We start from the raw sequence: 24,638 nt of genomic DNA on the forward strand, positions 1-24,638 counted from the left end.
ACAAAACCTAAGTTCTTCTTGTTTTCCTTTTGCTGCAGAGGTCTGTTCATTTAGTCGTTTTATTTCTATTAGTTCTACCTGATTTTTTGTTTGAGTCACACCATTTTTGGTGTCTACTTTGCTTTCCTTTCCCGCCTTTTTCCCTTTCTTGATTTAGGGAGTATAATTCCAACTACTGCCTGTCCTAAAGGGTTCACCTAGCACTGACAAGGTTACTGGTTCAAGCCCTGCTTCAAGCAAGTCAAATTACACAGTTAAATACAGAGCAGCCAATAATAATACTAATATATAAAGTGTACAGGGGTTGTTGAAACACCTGGTTTTAGAGCACAATAATTGATTGTGGTGACGGACAGTTCTGGTGGAAACAGGAGAGTTGAGGTGCACATTGAATTCTGCGTGATTTGATCAGCCGTGGTTTTATGTTTTTTGGATACAATCCGGGTTAGCACCCGAACATCCCTTTCAGACAGCTTCCTCTTACAGCATCCACAGTTAATCCTGTTGGATGTGGTTGGTCCTTCTTGGTGGTATGCTGACATTCCCCTGGACACCGTGGCTCTTGATGCATCACAAAGACTTGCTGTCTTGGTCACAGATGCTCCAGCAAGACGTGCACCAACAATTTGTCCTCTTTTGAACTCTGGTATGTCACCCATAATGTTGTGTGCATTGCAATATTTAGAGCAGAACTGTGCTCTTACTCTGCTAATTGAACCTTCACACTCTGCTCTTACTTGTGCAATGTGCAATTAATGAAGATTGGCCACCAGGCTGCTCCAATTTATCCACTAAAATGCTGTGCGCATTTTAGATAAGACATAGACCAGCTTGGAATAGGAAACACAATGGACAACCCTGAGATCAGCAAAAATGGTTATGGCCACGTATTGTACAGTAATACTGAAAACATTATTATTATTATTGTGACAGGCCAAGTTTTAAATGATGCTGTGTAGTTATGACAGCACTGGAATACCCTGGACTTTGCACAGTTTTTCTATCAGATTTTGACCAATTCTACTTAAATAATTGTGGTATTTTATCCAGAAAAGGTGCTTTTAAAACTTTAAAACATTAATTGTAAAGCGTTTTCTATGTTGCACAGGATAAGTTCATAAGTTCAAGTGGATGTACTATGGCATCCCTTAAAGAATAATTTTAAGCATTAGAGTGGATATCCTACTACACACTACATTACACCTACAAATACTTTATTTGACCTTTATTTGTTTACAGACATTGTAAACCCAAGATATTTTTTGTTTCTTTAAAAAGCGTTTTGGCATGTTCAAGAACTATGGATGTATCCTCAAATGCAGTCGCAAATACCATCAAAAACGCTATGATGATGAAACTTGCATTCATCAGGACTGCCCCAGGAAAGAAAGAGCAAGAGTTTCCTCTGCTGTACAGGATATTCAGGTAATTCATCAGAGTTACCAGCCCCAGACAAAAGCTTTTTTTTTTTTTTTTTTTTGCTTTGTTTAACCTTTTGAAGTTACTGCATGATTCCTTATGTGTTCCTTCATAGTCTGGCTTCTGACTTCAGTATTCATTTACATTACATTAAATTAAATGTAATTTGAGGATTATTTCTAGAGGAACGTGATGACGTTTAAGGGAGTTGAAATCATCATCTTCTGCAAGAAATACTGGGTAATGGCACTGGCCCAATGACAAGTCCCATACTGCTGCATGCAATACATGTAATACAATATGATTGCAACATGGTACTCTGCCCATTTCATGCAGCCCTGCTTGGGGCTACAAATATGTGGCAACAATAACATTTCTCCATTTCCTTGGACCGAGTCAGAAATCCATTATATTGTGCAATGCACTGTAAAGCGCAGAGTCCATTCTGACTTTTCTAACTGCATTTACTCCTAATGTAAAAGTATAAACGTGGGGATGATTACTTGATGATTTCAACTCATCAATCTGGAAAAACACATCCAGGCAGTCTGCAAACTGCACCATAAAATAAAACAAATTGCCAGCGTCTCCCCGGAACGGTTCAGCGGTGGGCTACACGTGGGCGAGATCCCCAATGTGTTTCCAATTACCGCACACTCACTGACTTAATCAGACAACACATTCCTACGTAGCGAGAGGAACTTATGACACGGGCTACGGGAGGTGACGGACAACTGATCTGATGAGTAACACGTGCACTTCCACCTTACCTAACGCGAACCAGGCGCGTCCGTTTAGAGCGGCGAGGCGTCCGAGAGAAGATCTATAAGCCTGGCTAATTTGCAGCGCATGTTGTTGTTAATGCTGTTCTACTGCTGAGCATCGCAGCAGAATCTGCAGCAGAATCTGCAGCATCAGCAGCAGCGTCGCTCCCGCGGCCGCGCGGTTCTGTTCAGACGGCTCATCTGTTAGATATTAGAGCTGCTCACGGGTTCTCACCTACACCATACCTACACTCTGATTTACATCTGCAGAGCTGAGGGTATAGTATAAGCATGTCCACTTTCCATATGCTAAATGTAAATGACTCCCCAGGTGCACACAGGGGCGGTGGGCTCAGTGTGGAAGCCCCTCAGCATAAATGACTACATAACACTCACAAAAAAATAAAGCTTAAGATATGTGTAAAAAAAAAAAAAAAAAAAAAAGGTAAAGTGGTTAAAGAACAATTTAAAGCATTTGTGGATATCCTACTACACAACCACTATATTACATCTTCAACCCCAAATCAGAAAAGGTTTGTACACTAACTTTTTTTTTTTTTTTTTGATTGCCGACATTGTAAACCCAAGCACGATTATTTAATGTTTGTTTAAAAATTTTAAAAGTTTTAGCATTGAAGATGGTTTAAATTTTATTCCAGTGTTATTTTGTCCCACTCTTCCAACTAACAGGTGTATTATGGTGTGGAACAGAAGACATTTTTTTTTTTAACCATTGAATTAGTTAATTGCCCTAAATATGTATATACTGATTTCTGCAAGTGCAAAAATGAACTTAAACCTGCCGTTTTCTGACTATCCTTTAATTGATCCTTTATGATCCTTTAATTTTCCCAAAATTCAACATGAATTCTACCAGTCAGTTATTAAGGAGCAGTAAAGCCACTCTGCTGAAGTACAGAGTTATAAGGGTGAGTTTTTTTAGTGCAGTTTCTCCAGCACTAAGGCTGGATGCAGCAGCATTAGCATTAGCCGTTAACCGCAGCGCTATCTCTTTTGCCATTCAGAGGTGAGTATATGGAACTGTATTATGTGTGTTTGCTGTGTTAAAACATGCTACATGGGATGTACTGCTAGCTGATAGCGCCCTGGGTTACCAGAGCACTCAGAATTCTAGCACTATCTAATGCTAATGCTGCTGCACCCAGCCTTAGTGCTGGAGAAACTTCACTGAAAACTCACCCTTAAGCTGTCCATACACTACACAACTTTTGAAAAGTCTCTGAAAAGATTTTTAACAGACTAAAGTCTGACTCCCTCTCAGATCTAAAGACTAGTCACAGACTTTTTACTCACAGGCTAAGATTTTGGGGGTCACTATTTACAAGACTTGGAACTTATTTCCCATTATGCTTCTGGTGTAGTTTAACAGAAAGAGAAGCTGTTTAACAGTGGAGCAGAAACAGTAGCACTTGGTGTGTACACAGCTCCCTTGGTGTGCGCAGTTCAAGAAAAAAAAAAGACATTGTAGACTGTGGACACGACCCTGGTTGAGTGATTGGAAACGTTCCTGTGCTTGCCTTGTGGCTTCCCGTAGCTCTCCTCCTATTGGTTGTTGACATTTTTCTCATCAGTATTTGCGTGAGCCGAGTCTCAAGACTTGCGATGATACTAAACACCCAACTGACTAAAACTTTCAGTTGTAACCACCTTACACTGAACCACCGAGATGACGCAACCGCAACTCGACTGCAGCTCAACTCTAATAATAAATAGTTTTTAGGAGATAAATCTGTATAGATTAACATCCATCGCTTGATAGACTTTGAAAGAAAATTAGTTTTTAAGAATAACCGTTTTGTTTATTTAGGCGCTTCCCCCAGCTTCACCATTAAAAGGGAAACATGGTGACACCCTTGCTCACTTCGAAGTAGGCATCCTTACTAATGTCACTTAATGCACCTTATAATCCAGTGCGTCTTACAATCCAAACAAATTCGTTTTTTTTGTTTTTTTACTTCTTTAGATGAGTACTTAAAGTTCTTTTTTGCCATATGTGAGGACTGTAATATTATTGCATTAACACTTTATTAAAAGGTAAAATTTGAAAGAGACACAAATAAAAGGTTGAAGCTTGTCTGTCAATCAAATCTTTGAGACAGATGTCATTTTAGGTGAGAGCTAGAGGCTGTTCAGATCCCCTACCCTGCCTACTAACTGTTTATCCTCATGGAAAAGCGTTATTTTCCAAAGGTAGTGACTCACTGCCTCTCAGTCCAAACAATGAAGTGAGAGAGAAAGTCAGAAAGAGAGAGAGAGAGAAAAAAGAGAGAGTGAAAGTGCCAGAACCCCTGCCAGCTCCCCGTAATTGCTCCCAGTCCTCTCTCGTTGCATTGCAAAAGCCGTGATAACAGCCCAGCACTTTGATATGTGACATTACCACGTAGCACCACACACACACACACATACACACACGGTGTTCAGAGCGTGGCTCACACACAGTGTTTCTCCCTGTGCTGATAACCGCTCTGATGACCCGTAATCTTCACTGGAAGGCACTGCTGGCACCTTGAGGTGCCTGAGCCGTTAGCACACAGCACAGACTGCAGCAGAGACGTTTCTAGTAGAACAGATAGGAATCAGCAGGAATGTGAAAGCAGCCTGGGCGCCAATAACAAAGTACTGAATCTGTTGTTTTTAAAAGCAAGGAATCAACAGTAGAAAGTGAAAGCGACGTGCTGGTGAGGTGCAGAGCGTGGTCTGGGCCTCTTTCTCCTCCAGGCTGATTCTGCTCATATAGATCATTTAGCACCGCAGTTGGAGGGAGGTTGTTTAGTAATTTTTATTGCAGCATTGCAGTAGAAAGCTGCAGTGGGTCCTGTAACAAATAAACAGTTTTTAATTGTGATTCTGCCTTTGTCTCCCAGACCAAATGTGTCTCAGACCGCCTTCTTTGAGTTTACAGTGCAGCTCATATAATACTTTTCAACAAGGGTGTGGGCACAAGTGGATGGGGTTGATTCCTATATTATACTCACCAACCTGGTTGTTGACACAATCAGCTCACATCGATTCCTATATTATACTCAGCAACCACTGTGTTAACACAAACAATTCGAGTCGATTCTCATATTATACCCAGCAACCATGGTGTTGGCACAAGCAGCTTAGGCCAATTTCCATATAATACTCAGCAACCGGGGTGTTGGCACAAGTGGTTGGGGTCTATTCCCATATTATACTTAGCAACCACTGTGTTAGCACAAACAATTCAAGTCAATTCTCATATTATAGCCAGCAACCGGGGTGTTGGCACAAGCAGCTTAGGCCAATTTCCATATAATACTCAGCAACTGGGGTGTTGGCACAAGTGGCTTGGGCTGATTCCCATATTATAGCCAGCAACCGGGGTGTTGGCACAAGCAGCTTAGGCCAATTTCCATATAATACTCAGCAACTGGGGTGTTGGCACAAGTGGCTTGGGCTGATTCCCATATTATAGCCAGCAACCAGGGTGTTGGCACAAGCAGCTTAGGCCAATTTCCAAATAATGCTCAACAACAGGGGTGTTGGCACAAATGGTTTGGGTCTATTCCCATATTATACTCAGCAACTGGGGTGATGGCACAAGTAGCTCGAGTAGATTCCCATATTATACTCAGCAACCGGGGTGTTAACACAAGTGGCATGGATCAATAACCATATTATAGTTGGCAACCAGGGTGTTGGCACATGCAGCATTCGCCCCATATGTAAGCCAAGCATTTGGGCCAGAAAGGGTCCTAGATGGTCCTAGAAGGGTCCTAGGCTTAAATGACTTTTGCAGGTCAAATGTTAATGATCACAGTATTCAATAATTATAATAGCATCTGAAGGCTAGCACACACAAACAGACATTGGCACACAAACACACACACACACACACACACACACATACAAACACACTTGCATAGCATGCTGTCCCCAGTGGTGTGATGGTATGATAGGAATGGGGGAAGTGAAGCCTGTGTGTGTCCAGCAAAGCAAAACAACATATAACACACTTCCACACACTCACTGCTCAACACCCCCCAAAATCACATCTGCTTCTTCTTAAGCTCAGCGCAGATACGGGACACCTCACAGAGGGACCATGCCTCTTCTTACTCTCTCTCTCTCTCTCTCTCTCTCTCTCTCTCTCTTTCTTTTACTCTCCTCTTCACTCTCTCGCTCTCTGATGTGCAGTATAACTGAGAGGAATGCTGGAATGCTGGAATATACAGCTCTAAACAGATCAGACAGACTCAGGGAGGGGGGTCATTGTTTGGGCAGGCCTGTGGTTTGTTGGGAATGATGCTGGGAGGAATAAATCAAGTCGATTTATGACTATTATTGACAATATTATTAACATGCTAATCACTGCTAATCACTGCTGTATCTGATCCACTCACTGTACCACCAGCTCAACCCTCACTAACACCTCATACACCACCACCATGCTAAACACTGCTAATCACTGCTGTATCTGATCCACTCACTGTACCACCAGCTCAACACACACTAACACCTCATACACCACCACCATGCTAATCACTGCTAATCACTGCTGTATCTGATCCACTCACTGTACCACCAGCTCAACACTCACTAACACCTCATACACCACCACCATGCTAATCACTGCTAATCACTGCTGTATCTGATCCACTCACTGTACCACCAGCTCAACCCTCACTAACACCTCATACACCACCACCATGCTAATCACTGCAATGCTGCAATTTGCTGCTATTAGGGCTGCTACTAATACTAATTTTAGTAGTCAACTAATCTGCCGATTATTTTTCAGATTAACCGATTAGTCAGCGATTATTTCTGCCATGCCCTCCCTCTCTGCTTGCTGTGGGTGCGGCTCCTGTTTCTAGCTTTCACTGTTGGTTCAAAACAATAGGAGATAGCTTAATGTGGGATTTAAATGCCATTTAAATGTCTTTAACATTGTCATTTGAATGTGGAAGGTGCTAATATTTAGTGAGGAAATGTACATTTTTGCTGTGATTCGGCACTTTTGGAGATGCAGGCTGTGTTTTTGTCCCCAGTAATTTGTGTAGTGCCACTAATTGACGATTAATGACGATATATCGAATAATCGCTGCAGCCCTAGCTGTTACATGTACATTAAAATACTTAATCCACTCAAGTCCTGCATTTGGCTTGTATTGATTATCATTCTGAATTCTGTGGGAGACACAACAAGCTAAAGACGCTACATGCTAATATCTGATCCGCAGTCAGTAGCTGTTTAGCTGTGCTCTCAGATTCAGGTTTATAGCTTCTGGAAGCTCTTAGCGAGTGCATGCTTCATCAGTGATGTAACACACACACACACACACACACACACACACACACACACTACAATCAACAACATGTACATAAAAAAGCACGAAGCTACGAAACACAAAAAAACAAGTAGTGATGACGAGCTGAAATAAGACCCTGTAAACACTCTTCTCTTGTCTTCTCCTCTTCTCCCGGGTTTGTCTGGGCTCCTTATCCTTGAGATACTCATCACTATCTATCAGCACAAACATCAACATCTCCACCTCTGCCAGGTCTCAGAGTAGTGCGGGGAGAAGCTGGCTGCACTGAAGCCCATGTGGGATCCATCGCTCTCCGCCTGGTTCTGTTACGTTCTTCAGCACGCAGCAGCATTCAGACTGAAAAGCAGACTTTTCTCCGTGTTTGTGGCTCTGAGACGTTTCAGCGCTCGCTGACGTGTCGTGTCCACGCTATAACGCAAACTGTAAATGCATGCTGATAAACATTTACAGAGCGCGTGCTGAGGAACAGCGCGGCGATGAAGAGGAGGCCGAGCTTCAGAGAGTCGCTGATGTAAAACAGATCATTACTGTTTCTCAGTCTATTTTACAGTCTTTAAACTCAGCGTGCGTAATGTCAAACTGCATTACTGTGCCTCTGTGTTTGTGTTTGCACGGATCGCCATGAAACGCAGCACAGAAAAGTGCGCTGAGAATTACACTTGTTTGCAGTGCTGGACGATATGGACAAAATATATATCACAATATATTTTTTAATTGTGGCATGTTACATAACATTATATAGCATTTAGCGAATGCTTTCATCCAAAGGGACTTACAAAAAATGAGGTATACAAGCAATTGAGGACATGGAAAGCAAAACATTTTTTGACAGACCCTAAAGGAGGTCAAAGGGGAATAGTTGGATAAAAGTGGGAGGAGAAATGGATGCTGATAGAGCTGGGTGAAATGGTTAAAATATAAAACACATTTTCACGATACACAGTATTTATCAAATTTTGACACAGACAGAATGCATCAGCAGTGGCAAAAAAAAGTCAGTATCTCAGAACATTTGAATATTATATAAGATCAATTGGTACTTTTGGCAGTGTGGGCAGTGTGCCACTTCCTGCTGGAAAATAAAATCCACATCTCCATAAAAGTTATCAGCAGAGGGAAGCATGAAGTGCTGTGAGGAAACTCACAGTCCAAGCTCCTTGAGGTCTAGTGTGAAGTTTCCACCAATTAGTGATGGTTTAAAGAGACAATTGTTTGAGATGCACTAGTATATGTATTAGGGCTGCACGATATTGGAAAACATTTATATTGCAAATGGTTTTTTTTCGGCAAAATATTATCCCAATATTAAACAATGCAGGGCCCATGGCATCACCAGCCCCGCCACCAACCGCGCTCTGTCTCATGTCCGGACCAATCAAGAGCTGAGTCAGAGCCAAGCACTCAAAACTCGAGGAAAACAGCAAAACAACAGCAATTGGCCGTTTAATCAGTGGCTTTTTAAAAGGTAAATAAGTGTTTTTCTGGGATTAAAAGTGTGAATTTAGCTGTAACTGGACTAAGGTGCACAGTGTTCGACACGTGTGTTTACAATTATGTGCCCAACCATGTAGATGGAGGCCCAACCCCCCGCCCACTCCTGCTTCTCAGGCAGCAGCAGCCTGTCACACACTGTCACACACTGTCACACAGAGACAGAACTGTGTATCTACTTCTATTGTCAAGAATCAAAACATTGCAACATGACGTGTTTGATTTATTGCCTTATGTGACATGGCACGTCCTGTGATGTGATTATTGAGCATGCACACATTGCGATGACTATGCTTAAACGATATATATTGTGCAGCCCTAATATGTATATCTTTAAACCCTGCTGACAGTATTGTTATATATTGCGAAACTCCTGTAACCACCAATTTCTTTCCAATACACATCCTGACAAAACACAACATTTATTCCCATCACTTTGTTTTTTCATTTTGGCCACCCTACCCTGACATTTAAAAATTAGATTGATTTTTTTTGTCCAGACTGGTTAATTTTAGGACTAAATAACACATATATATATATATATATATATATATATATATATATATATATATATATATATATATATATATATATATATATATATATATATATATTTAAAGCATGCTCTCAGTATTTTCTGTGAGCCAACATGTTTTGGGAGACTGATGATAACCTCACCTCAACCTCAACCACTAAGCTCTTTTTAAAGAATAACAGTAAGAGCAGTTTGGCTCAGAACTCCAGACAGTACTTGAGGTGGCCACAGAGATTTACATCTTCTCCACATTCGCATGTGCTCAGAACTGCCAAGCTGTTCCAAGATCCACAAACCCAGTAAATGAAGCTACATACCCTCAGCGTAATCTCCTTCAGATTGTGGTTGTGATTTCCACAGCTTTAGGTCGGAGCATTAATGTTCTATAGTCTTACAGATGTTCTCTGATCATCAGACTCTATAGGAATGAAGAACGGCGTCTAGTTCATTCTGTTCTGACGTATCGTCATCTTTAAACAATTCCTGATCGCTTACAGATGAGTAATAACTGTAAAATATGCAGCAGTGTGGCCCTTACAATGTATTTCACAATATATTAACTGTTATCACAGTACTGGCTTTTCATGCCTGTCTGATTATTTGAACTTTCACCTGTTTAGCATTTAGCAAAGACATGACAAAAGCTGGGGAATGAGGTGTTACCTTGTGAGGGAGGTTGACCACTCGCCAAGTTGCTCATGGCAAGACCATATAATCTACAGCATTTAGAGAAGATTTAACATTAGATTTAACACAAACCATCACTGATTGGTGGAAACTTCAATCTAGACCTCGAGCAGTTTGGACTGTGTGTCTCTCCACTCTTCCTCCAGACTCTGCTCCCTTGATTTACTTTAAATGAAATGTAATCAAATCAATTTACTGATGATCAGTGATGGTTTGGATAGAGACATGTCATCTGCTGGTGTTGATCCACTGTGTTTTATTATCAAGTCTAAAGTCAGTGCAGTTTTATTTTCCCACAAAATCTTACAGCACGTCATGCTTCCCTCTGCTACTGACAACTTTTATGGAGATGCAGATTTCATTTTCCAGCACGACTTGGCACACTGCCCACTCTGCCAAAAGTAACAATTGTTCTTATATAATATTCTAATTTTCTGAGGTACTGATTTTTGGGTTAATTAATTGGCTGTAAACCATACTGAAATAAAGTACCTTTTCAATGATGCCCTAATTTTTTGAGATGCACTAGTATATTGTGATTTGGTCAAATCCAATTTTAGAACAACTCTCATAATGTAAAAAACACTTTCTTATTTTTATAAATTCTGAGTGAAGGAAAAGTTTACTTTTATCCAATCAGTGCACAATGGAATCTAACAACAGAGCACAACAATGCTCTGTACTACCTGAACTACTCAGCTGATGCAGCATTACCGAGTAGCATCACAGCGCTAACGCTTTGGAGAAAAACACAGCGACTTGGTTATGATACATCAGCTCACAGATGCAGCCTTGTGCTGATCCACATCACCCTAGGAGTGATGAGGGGAAAGAGAGAGCGCCATCTACTCTACCCACCCAGAGAGAGCAAGGATAACTGTGTTCTTTCAGGGCAAGCTACATGACCGGGATTCGAACCAGCAATCTCCCGATCAAGGTGGCAGCACTTTAAACCGCTGGACCACTCTATTTACTGAAATTCTGTGTAATTCAACACATTCATTGTAAATACTACCCAGCACTTTTTTGAAGCAATGACATTTAAAACAATCAATGTAAGCCAAAATCATTAAGTAAAAAATCTGCACTTCATCATCTGGAAAGCAGTGACTAAACACATTAATGACCGTCTTTCACTTCATTAAGTTTGAGCTCTATATGGTAACTTCATCACACCGGTCTATTGGGAGTTCTCCACTCTTTACTGCGTTCCAGAAGTAACACATGAACAGGAAGCTCTCCAGAGGATACAACAATGGGTGGCCACACCAAGCAAGCCAATTTAAAAGTCTATTGTGTGTGTGAGTGCTACTGTACGCCATTCAGCCCTTCCACTTCCAAAACACACACATCAATCTCCTCCTTTAGACTCCAAGCCGAGCTCCAGGAGCCAAAGCACACTTCAGAAGTGTAGAGTAAATACGCAGAGTCTAAGTGTGAGATCTGACCTTCTGCTGATATTACCCTACAGTGGATCCATCACAACCTGCAGCCTCATCCATCTTCATCCATTATCAACACTTACACTAATAAAAAAACTGGAACTGTTTCAACCATCACTTCAAAAACCATAGTGCAGATATCTGATAAGTTGTGCCAGTACACTCCGGTCTGATTTATTATTCTCATAATGAAACAAGGTGATAGTGATACAGCCTGGACAAGACAAGACAAAGAGAAGAAGAAGAAGATAAAAGAGAGGATGAATCTTACTCTGGCAGTGCTCGTCGGATGATGGAGTGCCGCTGTCTGTACACATCCAGCTTGGACAGGCAGTTGCAGGAGGTGTGGTTGGCGAAGCTGATAGTGACTGGTTTCGGCGGCTGTTTCACTGGAACTGTGATCTCGAACAACTGGTGAAAAAAAAGAAAGACTGTAAATTAGTGTAAAAAGTGAAAAGAGAGACAAATGGGTAAAACTAAAACTACTGTTCTGAAAATGTCAAGCAAGACTAGTGTCATATTTTTGTTCTCTTCTAGAGGTGAAAGTATTGATCTGCTTTGTTTTAGCATTGGCCAATTTAACATTCAACTGCTAGATGGCAATATTTCTTCACAGTTGTTGAAGCCCATTAATGCCAGCGTGGAACGTTGCTGCATGTATTGAGCCAGTCTGGCAATTTTTACCAAATCTGACTTATATCTGCAAAACGTGTACAATTATCTTTGCTCTGTAGGCAACACTAACTGGAAAACTTTATTAAGAGTTCAGAACATTAACTGGATACCCCTCTCAAGAGTACATTAATTCGCCCAGTAAAGTGAGTATTAGAACACTAACCAGATGCCCCTCTCTTAAGAGAGGCCATCACTCAGCCTAGCCTAGAACAGTGTGTATCATCAGATCACTAACCAGACTTTCCTCTCGAGAGTCCATTACTCAGCCCAGTAGAGTGAGTATCATCAGAACACTAACCAGACAACCTTCTTGAGAGTCCATTACGCAGCCCAACACTGTGAGTATTACAACCCTAACCAGATTTCGAGAGTACATCATTCTACCCAGTACAGTGTCATCAGAACACTAATCAGATTTCCCAATTGAGGGTCTATCACTCAGACCAGTAAAGTATCAGAGCACTAACCAGATACCCCTCTCAAGAGAGAGTCCATCACTCAGCCCAGTATAGTGAGTATCATCGGAACACTAACCGGATACCCCTCTCTCAAGAAAGTCCATCACTCAGCCCAGTATAGTGAGTATCAAAAAAAAATAACCAGATAACCCTTTTAAAAGTGCATCACTCAGCCCAGTACAGTGAGTATCAGAACACAGCAAAGCTAACAAACAATGCTAACAAGACTAACCTCCAAAGAGTAATTTTTCACAGAAAGTGTTGTGGATTGGTGAATTTAAAATAGCAGGCAACAAAAAGCTAAATATAAAGAGCGTACTGGATCTTACAGAATATTGGATCCTAAAAACAGCTCAAAATCCACTATGGACTACCTCAACAGGTGCACACTGAAGGGTTTTGCTGTGGTCTTTACAGAAAAAATGGAGGAAAAATATCCCTAGAAAAACTAGACCTCTAAACATGCTCTAAAACCACTAACACGTACACATTTTGCTTTAGCCATCTTTTATTTCTTGTTTTATTGAAGCTGTTTAAAGTTAGAATAAAAAAAGTTATCTTGCTTAAAATATTAATAAAATGTTTAGTCTTTACCCTTAAACCTTTTGGAAATAAAGTCATATGAACAAAAGTATTGGGACGCTTGTTCGTTGATTGTTTCTTCTGAAATCAAGAGTAATATGGAAAATTAATCCTGTTTTCGTTTATTCTGTCATACCTCTACAAGATTCTGGAGCATTGCTGTGAGGATTTTATTGCATTCTGTCATGAGAATGACAAAGGTATTGGATGAAGCACCATCAATCATTCCAGAGAACACGGTTGAGTTCCAGTGCTCCACAGCTCAGGACTGGGGAACTTCATACCCCTCTATATCCCGTGATCAGACAAATATTTAAACATCTGTGTCAGCAAAGGGTGCAACTAAAAGTAGCTGAATGCATTAATTAGGCTGGTTGTCCACAAACATTTGGACATTCTGTGTATTTAAGCCAGAGGTCTCGAATCTATTGCATGCCACTATATGATGCATAACCCCCCACTGATAACAACAAATAAGTGAACTCTGATGTAATGTGCTTTTTCAGTTTATCATCAGAATAGATGTGTTTAATAAACACTTGATACTCGATACAGATACAAACTCAAACACAGAGACCATCAGCTGCTACTACTACTGCTGCTAAAGAGCTGGATACAGATCTGCAGAGCTACAGAGCTCCACAGCGGAGGAACGAGGGAAGCAATGTGAGGACAAACATGGAAATGTGCAGGAAAGCTAATGCTATTTGACCAAATAAAGACAAGAGGACGTCCAGTTATGACAAACGTTCTAAAAAAGAATCTAAAACCTTTTTTTCAAGGTTGTGGATCATTCAAGGACTGTGGGAGATGTCAGCCCAGGTCAGACAATATGAACTAAAATGTGTATCATGATTAAGGGCCCTATTTTAGCGATGTACAGTGCCTTGCAAAAGTATTCAGCCCTTGAACTTTTCAACCTTTCGACACATTTCAGGCTTCAAATATAAAGAAATAAAATTGTATTTTTTTTTTTTTGTGAAAAATCAACAACAAGTGTGACACAAACAAACAAGAATTTTGGATATTTTGAAAAGTGGGGTGTTAATTAATCATGGGTGTGTTTTGGGACGTAATGTTAAATATAAACCAATCAGTGTGCCAGTTGTCATTCCCTTTAAGAGGCAGGTGAGCTCTGACTTTGGCGCGTTCGTATCTAAACAGTGCAGCGCTTTGTGAGGAAACTGACCTGCTCGTTCACACTGTGAAAATACACAGTAATGATATTTTATTCTTTATTCTGTTTATTGTTGAGTTAAAACTCCAAGGCTGTTTTAACAGCACAGGTGCAAGGCGTGTAAATAGACTGTTGATTGGGTGTAAGATAGCAATGAGATTATGTTAGCCATCAAAAAAATAGTTGCACCCATAATGAATCAATGGACAGTAATAAAACTTGGTGGATAGTCAATGATGGCGCTCTCTCCCCACATCACTCCTAGGGTGATGTCTGCAGCACAGGGCATCTGTGAGCTGATGTATCAGAACCGAGTTGCTGCGCTTTCCTCCGAGCGTTAGCGCTGTAATGCTGCTCGGCAAAGCTGCATCAGCAGCAGCTCGAAAAGAAGCGGTGGCTGACTTTACATGTATCAGAGGAAGCATGTGCATGTCTTCTTAACCCTCGTGGTGTGTTGGGGCACTACTAGTGATAGGGGGAGTCCTAATGATTGGGTTGGGTAATTGGCCGTGTAAATTGGTGAGAAAATGGGAAAAAAATGTAATTATTAAAAAAAGAGATGCGCTTTGACAGTCACTCCTCCCTCATCTCTGACTTCATGTAAGGATAGGATGTGAGGCTTTGAATCCAGTGGGAAGAGAAATATCAAAATCTTAAACCAGTGAGCATTAAATATGAGAAATGAATGCATGTATTTCCCTTATCGCCTACACCAGCACTGCCAGCGTAATGAGGCCTTTGTCTGGAAGGCTTAGTACCAAGGCAGGAGAGGCTCAGCATCTCCAAATGGATTTGGCAGCACAACAAATTCTTCAACCTGCAAAGAGCCTCAAAACCTCCACAATGTCCAAAATCTCCATTTTAGCTCTGGACAAATCCTTTACACACACACACACACACACACACATACACACACTCTTATTCCTATTATAGGATGTTCTATGCTGACCTTAACACCCAGTTCTTCCATGTCTTTCTGTGGGGGGGGGCTGTCATTGCATTTCCCCTACGTCAAAGAGCTGGGCTCTCACACACACAGACACACACACACACACACACACTGAACTATTGACAACAGGTATACAATGTCAGAAGAAACGGGCTGCAGCCAACCCCAATTAAACAGGCCAGGCTGACAATGTGGAGGCGAGGAGTGCTCTCTAAAGGCCCATTAGCTCCTACTGCTAATCAAGAACAATAGAAACACAAACACATGAGGTCATCTGAGTGGACAAGGGAGTGAGTTAGAAGGGCTCTGCTACTGGGAAGCACTTAATTTTACACACACTTAACCAACTCACACACACACACACACACACTAGGGCTGTGCGATACATTTGTGTTTAATTTTATCATTATTGCAAGAAAAAAGAGCTGCTATATTAAGAGCAACGTAGAGGGCGGTAGCATAGAGGAAAAGTGAGGCAGAGTGAGGTAGAGTATGGTAAAGCATGGTAGAGTATGGTGGAGCAAACGAGAGTGAGACAGAGCAAATTAAAATGAAGAAGAGTGTGTTAGAAGGCAAGACAGAGCGAGGTCGAGTGAGCGAGTGAGGGATAGAGTAAAGCAGACTGAGGGATAGAGTGAGGCAGGGAGAGGTAAAGTGAAGATTTGAGTGAGGTAGAAAGAGGTATAGTGAGGTAGAAGGAGGTAAAGTGAGGTATAGTGAGGTAGAAGGAGGTAAAGTGAGGTATAGTGTGGTAGAGTGAGACTTAAAATAAGCAAACTAGAGTGAGCTAGAGCAAAGTAAAACGAAGTAGAGTGCGTTAGAGGGCAAGACAGAGCGAGGTAAGGTGAGATAGAGTGAGGGGTAGAGTAAGGCAGAGCGAGGTAGAGTGAGGTAGAGTAAAGGATACAAGGTAAAATGAGATCAAATTAGATGAACTTAGGTAAAGCAAGACAGAGAGAGAAAAAACTGAGGCAGAGCAAGGACTAGAGTGAGGCAGGGAGAGATATAGTGTGGGAGAATGAGTGATAAAGTGAGGTAGAGTGAGGTAAAGCAAGGCAAAGTGAGGTAGAGTAAGGTATAGAGAGTTAAGAATGATGTACAGCAAGAAAGAGTAAAGCGAGGTAAATTATGGCAGAGGAAGGGATAAAGTGAGGTAGAGTAAGGTAAAGTGAGGTAGAGTAAGGTAAAGTGAGGTAGAGTAAGGTACAGCAAGGCAGAGTGAGGGATAGAGTGAAGTAGAGACAGTAAGAGTGATGTAGCTCAAGGCAGAGTGAGGTACAGTGAGGTCACTGTAAAAAAAAATCCTATTTTTACAGAAAATAACTCTAAATGTTTACACTATTTATCCCTTTTCTTTTACTGCAGTCTAATTCTGTCAAATTACAGACATTTTCTGTTAATTACAAGCCCCTGTTCTAATTTTACATATTATGACATTAATGAGAGATTACGGTTAAAACTCTTATTTTTAGGGCTATATTGCTATATTATTTTTATGGTATTTTTCCATGTTCTTAAGTTATATAGATATGTATGTAAAATTACTTATTATTATATGTAATTATATGTGTGTGTTATTATTTAAAGGTTTATTTCTTTCCCAACAACTCAGTGTTTTTCTTCATAATTGTAAGGTTTATTTATTTATTTATTTTTTATTCATTGTTAAAAAAAATACAGAAAATAACCATAGAAATAAAACGTTTTTTTCTTTCTTTTATGTAAAAGAAAATATACCTAAAAAAAACAACTGTCTGTGGGGCGTGGCTATGTTAATTAGATGTTCAGTTTAGAGGGCTCACCATGATGTAGTTTCATAGCAGTTTTATCCACCTGGCTGGGTTTTAGACTGTGCTAATATAAGTGGTTTCACTCTCTGAGCACTTTTTATTGCTTTAAATGAGCAGAGAGCCTGTTAATAAAGACATTCTGAAAAGATCATACAGTATGTCACTGAATGTCACTGAATGAGTCAAATACACATTAATTTGTTAATCATAAAGCTCACAACTTGAAAGACAATAGTTAGTTAAAAAATAAGGTAAAATAACAGTGTTTCCCTGCAGAACGTTAATCAAAATCACTTTATTGAAGAAATTTAATTGTAAATATGCTCTGAAAAACTGTAAAATACTGGTGTATGTATGTGAAACCTTTAATGAAAATGCATGTGAATCTACTGGTTTTGCACTTCATATGAATGAAAGTATTTTACTTTAATTTTAGGGTTTTTGTTTGGCAGCCGCTGCTGCCAGTAATTTGACCGTTTTTTTACGTTTTTATTTTTTACAGTGTACGGTAGAGTGAGGTAGAGTGAGGGATAGAGTGATGTAAAGAGAGTTAGAGTGAGGTAGAGCAAGGCAGAGTGAAGTAGAGTGAGGCAGAGTGAGGTAGAGGTCCACAGTGAACGCTCACACCAAGTATTTCTAATCCTGGAAAAAATGACTGCAGTTAAACCAAGTGCTAAAAATGCTTCAAGAAGCTTAAACTAATTCAAGATTTTAATTTTAATCATGTTTTGCATCAATATCAGGATATTCGACAGTACTATCACACATCGGACTGTTTATTCATATCATACACTCTCTCTCTCTCTCTCTCTCTCTCTCTCTCTCTCACACACACACACACACACACACACTTCACAGTATCCACTTGTAACAGTTTTACAGAGACAGGTCTTCACCGGCTCCCTCAGTAAAAGCAGTCCTGCACGTCTCGTGGTAATAAAAGAGCCTGGCTCTGTATTTACAGTCTGCTGGGTCTGCAGATCGTCTGGAGCAGATGCAGATGGAGGCTCAGATGAAACCGGAGCTGCATTTAAACTGTCCGTTCTCTCTTCACTGGCGCTGTAACACAGGGAACTGCTTAACCTGACACAGGTGTCTGGCAAGTGTCGAACATCTGACTCACAGAGATACAGGGAGAAGAAATTAAAACGGGGAGCTCGCTGGACTATTACACACTTTTATATTAAGATAGATTTACTAAGAGTAAGGATGTAATGTTTTTACACAAATTGAAAAAAAAAAAAGAATTTATTAGAATGTCAAAATGTTTGGACTAGGCCTGTCACGGTAGCATTTTTTGTGGACGATATGTCATCTCAGAAATAATTGGGATATACGATAATATTGTCATTTAAGACAATTAAAATTTAAATGTCACTGACTTAATGATAATAGTATAGCATAACAAAGCAGCTATACCCTTTTAGACCTTATTAGGGCTTGTTGCTCTAACTCCTATAATTCACTCTGCCTTGTCATGAGCATGTTGGTCAGTGTTCAGCCTCACTTACTAGAAAAACGTAACTTTACATTTCTAAGTTATCCCAAACCACGTCGTCCCCTGTAGTAACTCTTCCTGATCAATTTGTACACTGCTATCACATTGCTTTTAGCACGCTGGTGTAAATGTTAGTTATATAAAGAATGTATATATGGTGTTTATTTAGTATGTATATTAACATACTAACATCTAAATCTGAACATCAAAAGTATTTACACCTACTTCCACACTGCAAAAAACTAACTTTCTAATTTTAAAGCAATAAATCTTATTTTTATCTTGCTAAGCACTGTTAGATTTTTTTTATTTTTTCTTATTTTAACTTGGAATTTTCACCTTATTTTAAGTAACTTGAACTAAAATAAGCTCAAAAAAATGTGCAATCAAGTTATTCTGATTATTACGTCCAATTTAGGGGGGATTTTTGCTTGATTACATTTTTATATTTTTAAAGAAATCTTACAAAGAAAAAATTGCTCACCCTATTAGCAGATCTTTTGCTTAATATAAGCACATATTTACATGTCTTAATTTACATTGATTTTTGCCAATGGATTTTTTTGCAGTGCATGAATCTATCCTAAATCATTTTTAAGTGCTTTAATTTATATAATAAATAAAAAGAGTGTGAGTGACAGATTGACTTCCATTCTTCACTTGAGGAACCTACGTAACCTCTGGGGTCAGCCCACCCAAATGATTGGGCAATTAAAGGGGGGAGGTACCCACTAATAATTCAGTGCTGTGACCTCGTATCTGACCTGCTGATGTGTCTGTGTGCTGTAAATCAGAGTTTAACACACGGACAGACCCGTGTGCGGTGCGCTAATGCCTGTGCGGTCTGCTTTTCCTCCAGCGTTTCTGAGCGAGGGGCAGCAGGAGTCAGAGGGAGGACACAGGGAGCTGCAGAGCCGTGTTTGAACTTGCTGCAACTGCAGAGATGAGTTCAGTCTGATATAAAAATAATCACAAATTCAGGAGTTCTGCTCTTATTGCACTGGTTTGCAGGAATGGAATTTAATCCTGATGAACTGAGCTAAACACTCAAGTCTGGTATCTCCAAAATAGCAGCTTCAAGCAGCATTCTTAGCTTTCAACAGAAATCTTAAACAACCCACATTTTTTAGAATAGAAACTAAACAAATTTGGAAAAAAAAATCCTTCAAAAACCCATTTAAACATACATATTTATCTAAAGTTTTTAATTTAAGAAACGGAAGAAAAAGATACAATAAAATTAAATATCGAGCCTGCACCAAATAAATAAGGCCCCAAAATTAGATATTTACCATGGACAGTAGGTACAGATCCCTCCCTCAGACGAAGTCTGGTGGCTAATCCTGCTGTTTACTGTGTGATCTGAGTGAGCGGTGATGCCAGGGTGGTTCTATGCAGGTTCCCTTATTGTGATGTCAGAATAAGGGAGGAGCATACAAACGGCTCATAGAAGCAAACGATTTCTGACAACAAACTCTTTTAGGTGATACACAGAAAACGGATGGACGGATTCATATCATGCTTGGTGTGTTTTATAGGGGCAGTCTAGACCCAAGTGGAAATACAAAAGCACACAAAAGTGGAGTATGTATAGTATATCCAGTTTAAGTTGTATTGTAAGTGATATTGCGTCTATTTCTACACGCTGCTCAACTAAAGTTTATGTTCATATGTAAGTGTGGTCAGCACTTTAGCTTGCAAAGTGTCAAACTCCTTCTGAAAATCAGTAGAACAATGCGAACATCACAACAACTACAGGTGCATCTAAAAAAAATCAGAGTGATCTACATTAAGCATTTATTTCTTTTATTGTTGATGATTATGGCTTACAGCCAATGAAAAACTTTAAACAATCTGTATCTCAGGAAATTCAGGACTATAAGACCAATTGGTACCTTTGGCAGTGTGGACAGTGTGCCAAGTCCTGCTGGAAAATAAAATCCACACCTCCATAAGAGTTATATCAAGTCAGCATACATACATACATACTAAAACACAGTGGATTAACACCAGCAGATGACAGACATGTCTCTCCAAACCATCACTGATTGGTGGAAACTTCACACTAGAACTCGAGCAGTTTGGACTGTGCGTCTCTCCACTCTTCCTCCAGACTCTGCTCCCTTGATTTACTTTAAATGAAATGTAAAATTTACTGATGATCAGTGATGGTTTGGAGAGACATGCTAATCATCTGCTGGTGTTGATCCACTGTGTTTTATTATCAAACACAAAATCTTACAGCACTTCATATCTTACTGACAGCTTTTTGTCATGCCGCCGCGCTCTCCTTTCACACTACCGGACTCCATTTCCCAGAATCCTATGATTTATGACGTCACCGTCAGTCGCTCTCCTTCGCCCAATCACGTTACGCTCCGACGCTCAGATTCACCTGTGTTCTGAGGAAGTTCCGGGTTATGCTCATCATGTATTTTGTATTTAAGGCTGCTGTAAGGCTATTCCATGGGGTACCCTAATTGTCTTTGCACACCTCCGCTCCTCACCTTGCACACCTCCGCTCCTCACCTCGGGCATTGTGTTGTTAATCAAATGAAAATCATGAAGCCTGGCCAAAAGGGCAGTTGACACCTCTTGCTTGAAGATGGGGCCAAAGGGCAACTGACCATCTTGCTTGAGGATGTCTACTGAGCTGAAGAATCTTTTTAAATGCTGGATCTGAAATGTATCTTGTTAATATGAAATGTGAATGTCTTTGTGTTTGGTATCATTTTAATGGTCTCAGTGTGAGAAGTACAATGGTCTCAATGAAGAAATGTTAAAGATAACCTTAATAAAACATCTCTGAACTTTGGGAGAAATGTCTCCATTCTGGAGAGACACTCCCCTTCCTGCTCCTGATGGGTTTAGGATTGCCCCGTGATGATCAAAGGCCATGATGAACAAATGGTGGTGATAGTCGGTAAATAGTGCCAAATTCCAATCTCAATGTAAATTTGAGGTGTAATGTTCTGGTTGGATATTTAAGGAAAGCACAAAGACCTACTCGCTGAGTTTGTCTGGTAGTATGAGACCTCCCATGCTCTGCATGTAACCATCACTTCAAATATACCATACAACATTGTATTTCAAATGTACTGTGCACTATTCTTAACTGTTATCTTTAGATCTGTCTTTAGATTACTTTAGGAATATTGTTACATTGTTACATATGTCAATTAAGGTCACAATAAACCACTAACTGTTAATCTGTAGCAATTACTTTGTTGAGTCTTTTTCCTAGTAAGCCTAGGAGCCAAAGAGGTCTGTAGTCTGAGATTCTTTAAGTTTCTAGACTTTCATAGTTATATAGTGAGTTTCACTGGGTGCTATACTAAGCTCTTAACCGCTGAGGGGAATATGAAGTTTGAGTGTTATGTCCTGTAACTATTAATTTAGATTAAGTTCTGGACCGCTGAACATCTCAACCTAGGTGCCGGGCTGTTTTCACATGTTATGTAGTTTTGTTGGCTATGCCACACTCTAACCTCTGAGGGAAATAGATAAGATTGAGTGTTATGTTCTGTAACCGCTAGTGTAGACTAAGTTCTGGACCGCTGAACATCTCAACCCAGGTATCAGGCTGTTCTCACATGTTATGTAGTATTGGTGTCTAGCTTTTATGCCCATATCTCCTATCACTGAACTATTTAACAAGACCTAGTTTCATTAGATAGACTCTAATCTTAGTAGATGTGCTACTATTAATAGTTAACAGTTAATCTTTACCTAGTTGATAATTATAAATGGAGTCAGATTAGTTTAAATTAGTGTCTCACCTAAGTCTCATCTAAAAGTACCGGTTAGACGGAATACGCATTAGGAGGACAAGGCATAGGCCTGTTGTCGCCTCCCTTACAAAGTGGTGACCCCGACGTGATATCACAAGAATTGCAAGGACTGCAAGTGATCAACGTTATTCCGGCACAACCCGCGATGAGGTTTGAACTGGTTCTTTTCTTCAAGCTGTTCTGGTGAGTACAACCTTTTTCTTTTCTCAGCTTCAGGGAGAGTTTAATTGCACCCCATATAGACACATACAGTAGAACGGATCGGTATATCCATTGGTAGATCGGAGACCGTAGAAATCCGATGGGGGGAAAACTTTCAGTCAAGAAACACTTAAGACAGGGATATGAGAGTGTAGATGAGGAATTAATGGAAACATGTGGCGATCAACTACACCAGACCCTAGTTCGTTTGCGCGACCATGGTGTAAATTTAAGGTTGGATAACAGCGAAATCCTTGACTGGTATTGCACAGAAGGCGTCAAACTAAAACATAAAAGTAAATTTCGTGATCTCCCTGCCGCAATTGTATGGTTGCTTAGACGCAATGATTTAAAAACAATAGCCGAAGGTGAGCGTGTTTTAAACAACATCCAAAGCTTAGAGACAATGCGCTCAACAGAAATCGAAAAGCTGAGGGCACAAATTGACGCATTTGATTATGAAAAACATAGCTGGGCAAGACAAAGTGAGGTAATGGAATCTGAAATCAAACAACTCAGACAAAAACTGAACTTAGACAAGCGCTACACTTCCACACTGGAAGATTACTGCAACAATGCAGGCTTCCCCGTAGCAGCCATTAGAGAAGCTGCAGTTAGCTCAACTGGCATGAGTAGGACCACAGATGATAGTGAGGATGAGGATATTGCAGTTGTTACAAAGCTCTCTAAAACCGGTCAGATCTCTAACAACAAAATGTGTGAAGCAAGTCTGCGATATCCATTAGATGAAGAGGACGATGAAGATAGACCCCAATGCAATTCTCAATTGAGAAAGCGTAATAAAACTCACGTGTACCAAAGCCCAATTATCACCCGTTCAAAAACAGGCACATCTAGAAATTCTACCGTTAAAGTGTCCGTTGTCAAAACTGTGAGGGATACAAATAATGACGTTACCACCATCACTCGAGCCCTTTCGTGTGATGAATGTTCCAAACACAAAGAAGTAGTTGGCATGATGCCTCGTCGAGGCCCATTTCAGAGTTACTGGGACAGGATAATGCTACAGGCGTCCGTTTACAACCTAGAACCCCGCGACGTATGGCAAATAATCTTGCTCACCATTCCCCAAGAGCTACAACCAAAAATGTCACATGATCTTAGAACAGGAAACATTCTAATTCGTCTCCCAGGAGAAACTACCAGTGACATCTATAACAGAATAAAAGAAAACTTGCTTGAATTGCGAGGGCCAACAAAAGCCGAATGGCACAGAATTATTGACAACAAACAGACCAACATGGAAACATTTGAGACGTTTGCAGAGCGCATGTGGGTAACATTTAGAGAATATAGTGGAGTCCCTGAGTGTGACCGTGACCATGAAATTTTACTGCAGATGCTGCGAAGCAATGCTGGGCCACAAATTCAGAATGCATTAGCTCTAGGTGGAGACCCACCACACAACACATACAATGCACTGATTGAATGGGCCACAAAAATAGAACAAAGATCAAAAGTTTACAAAACACAACCCATAGCTGCAGCCCATTGGAAAGCTGAAGGGAATAGTGATGCTATCGTGTGTAGCTACTGTAAGAGACATGGGCATGACAGAAAACACTGTTTTAAACTGCGCGATGAAACTCAGCCAATCAGTCAATCGGGAATATCTAAGTTTAGGGGAGCATTTTGCCCAAACTCAAAATACTGTCCAAAGTCAAGCAAGGCAAAAAACACAAGGAGGGGCAGTCCTTACACAGAGGTGCAGGACAGTCCTTACAAAGAGGTGCTAACTGCTATAGATCGGATGGGTAAACCATAGGGGTGCGTGGCCTCCATTGAAGCTGGGAGTGTCAGTCCTAGTGACAATCGCGTTAAGATAAAATCTAATCTTGGA

The 24,638-nt window shown here is 40.4% G+C and overlaps 1 protein-coding gene across 1 annotated transcript in view; it reads right to left on the reverse strand.

Moving 5' to 3' along the window:
• Positions 1 to 24,638, reverse strand: part of vegfc (vascular endothelial growth factor c) — a 96,777-nt gene that overhangs the window by 21,661 nt on the left and 50,478 nt on the right. Inside the window, exon 4 of the mRNA XM_049481400.1 lies at positions 11,928 to 12,067. Within this exon, the coding sequence (XP_049337357.1) occupies positions 11,928 to 12,067 (140 nt within the window). The remainder of the gene's footprint in view (positions 1 to 11,927; positions 12,068 to 24,638) is intronic.

The sequence above is a fragment of the Astyanax mexicanus genome, chromosome 7, assembly GCF_023375975.1.
Source record: "Astyanax mexicanus isolate ESR-SI-001 chromosome 7, AstMex3_surface, whole genome shotgun sequence".
Taxonomy (NCBI): Eukaryota; Metazoa; Chordata; class Actinopteri; order Characiformes; family Acestrorhamphidae; genus Astyanax; species Astyanax mexicanus.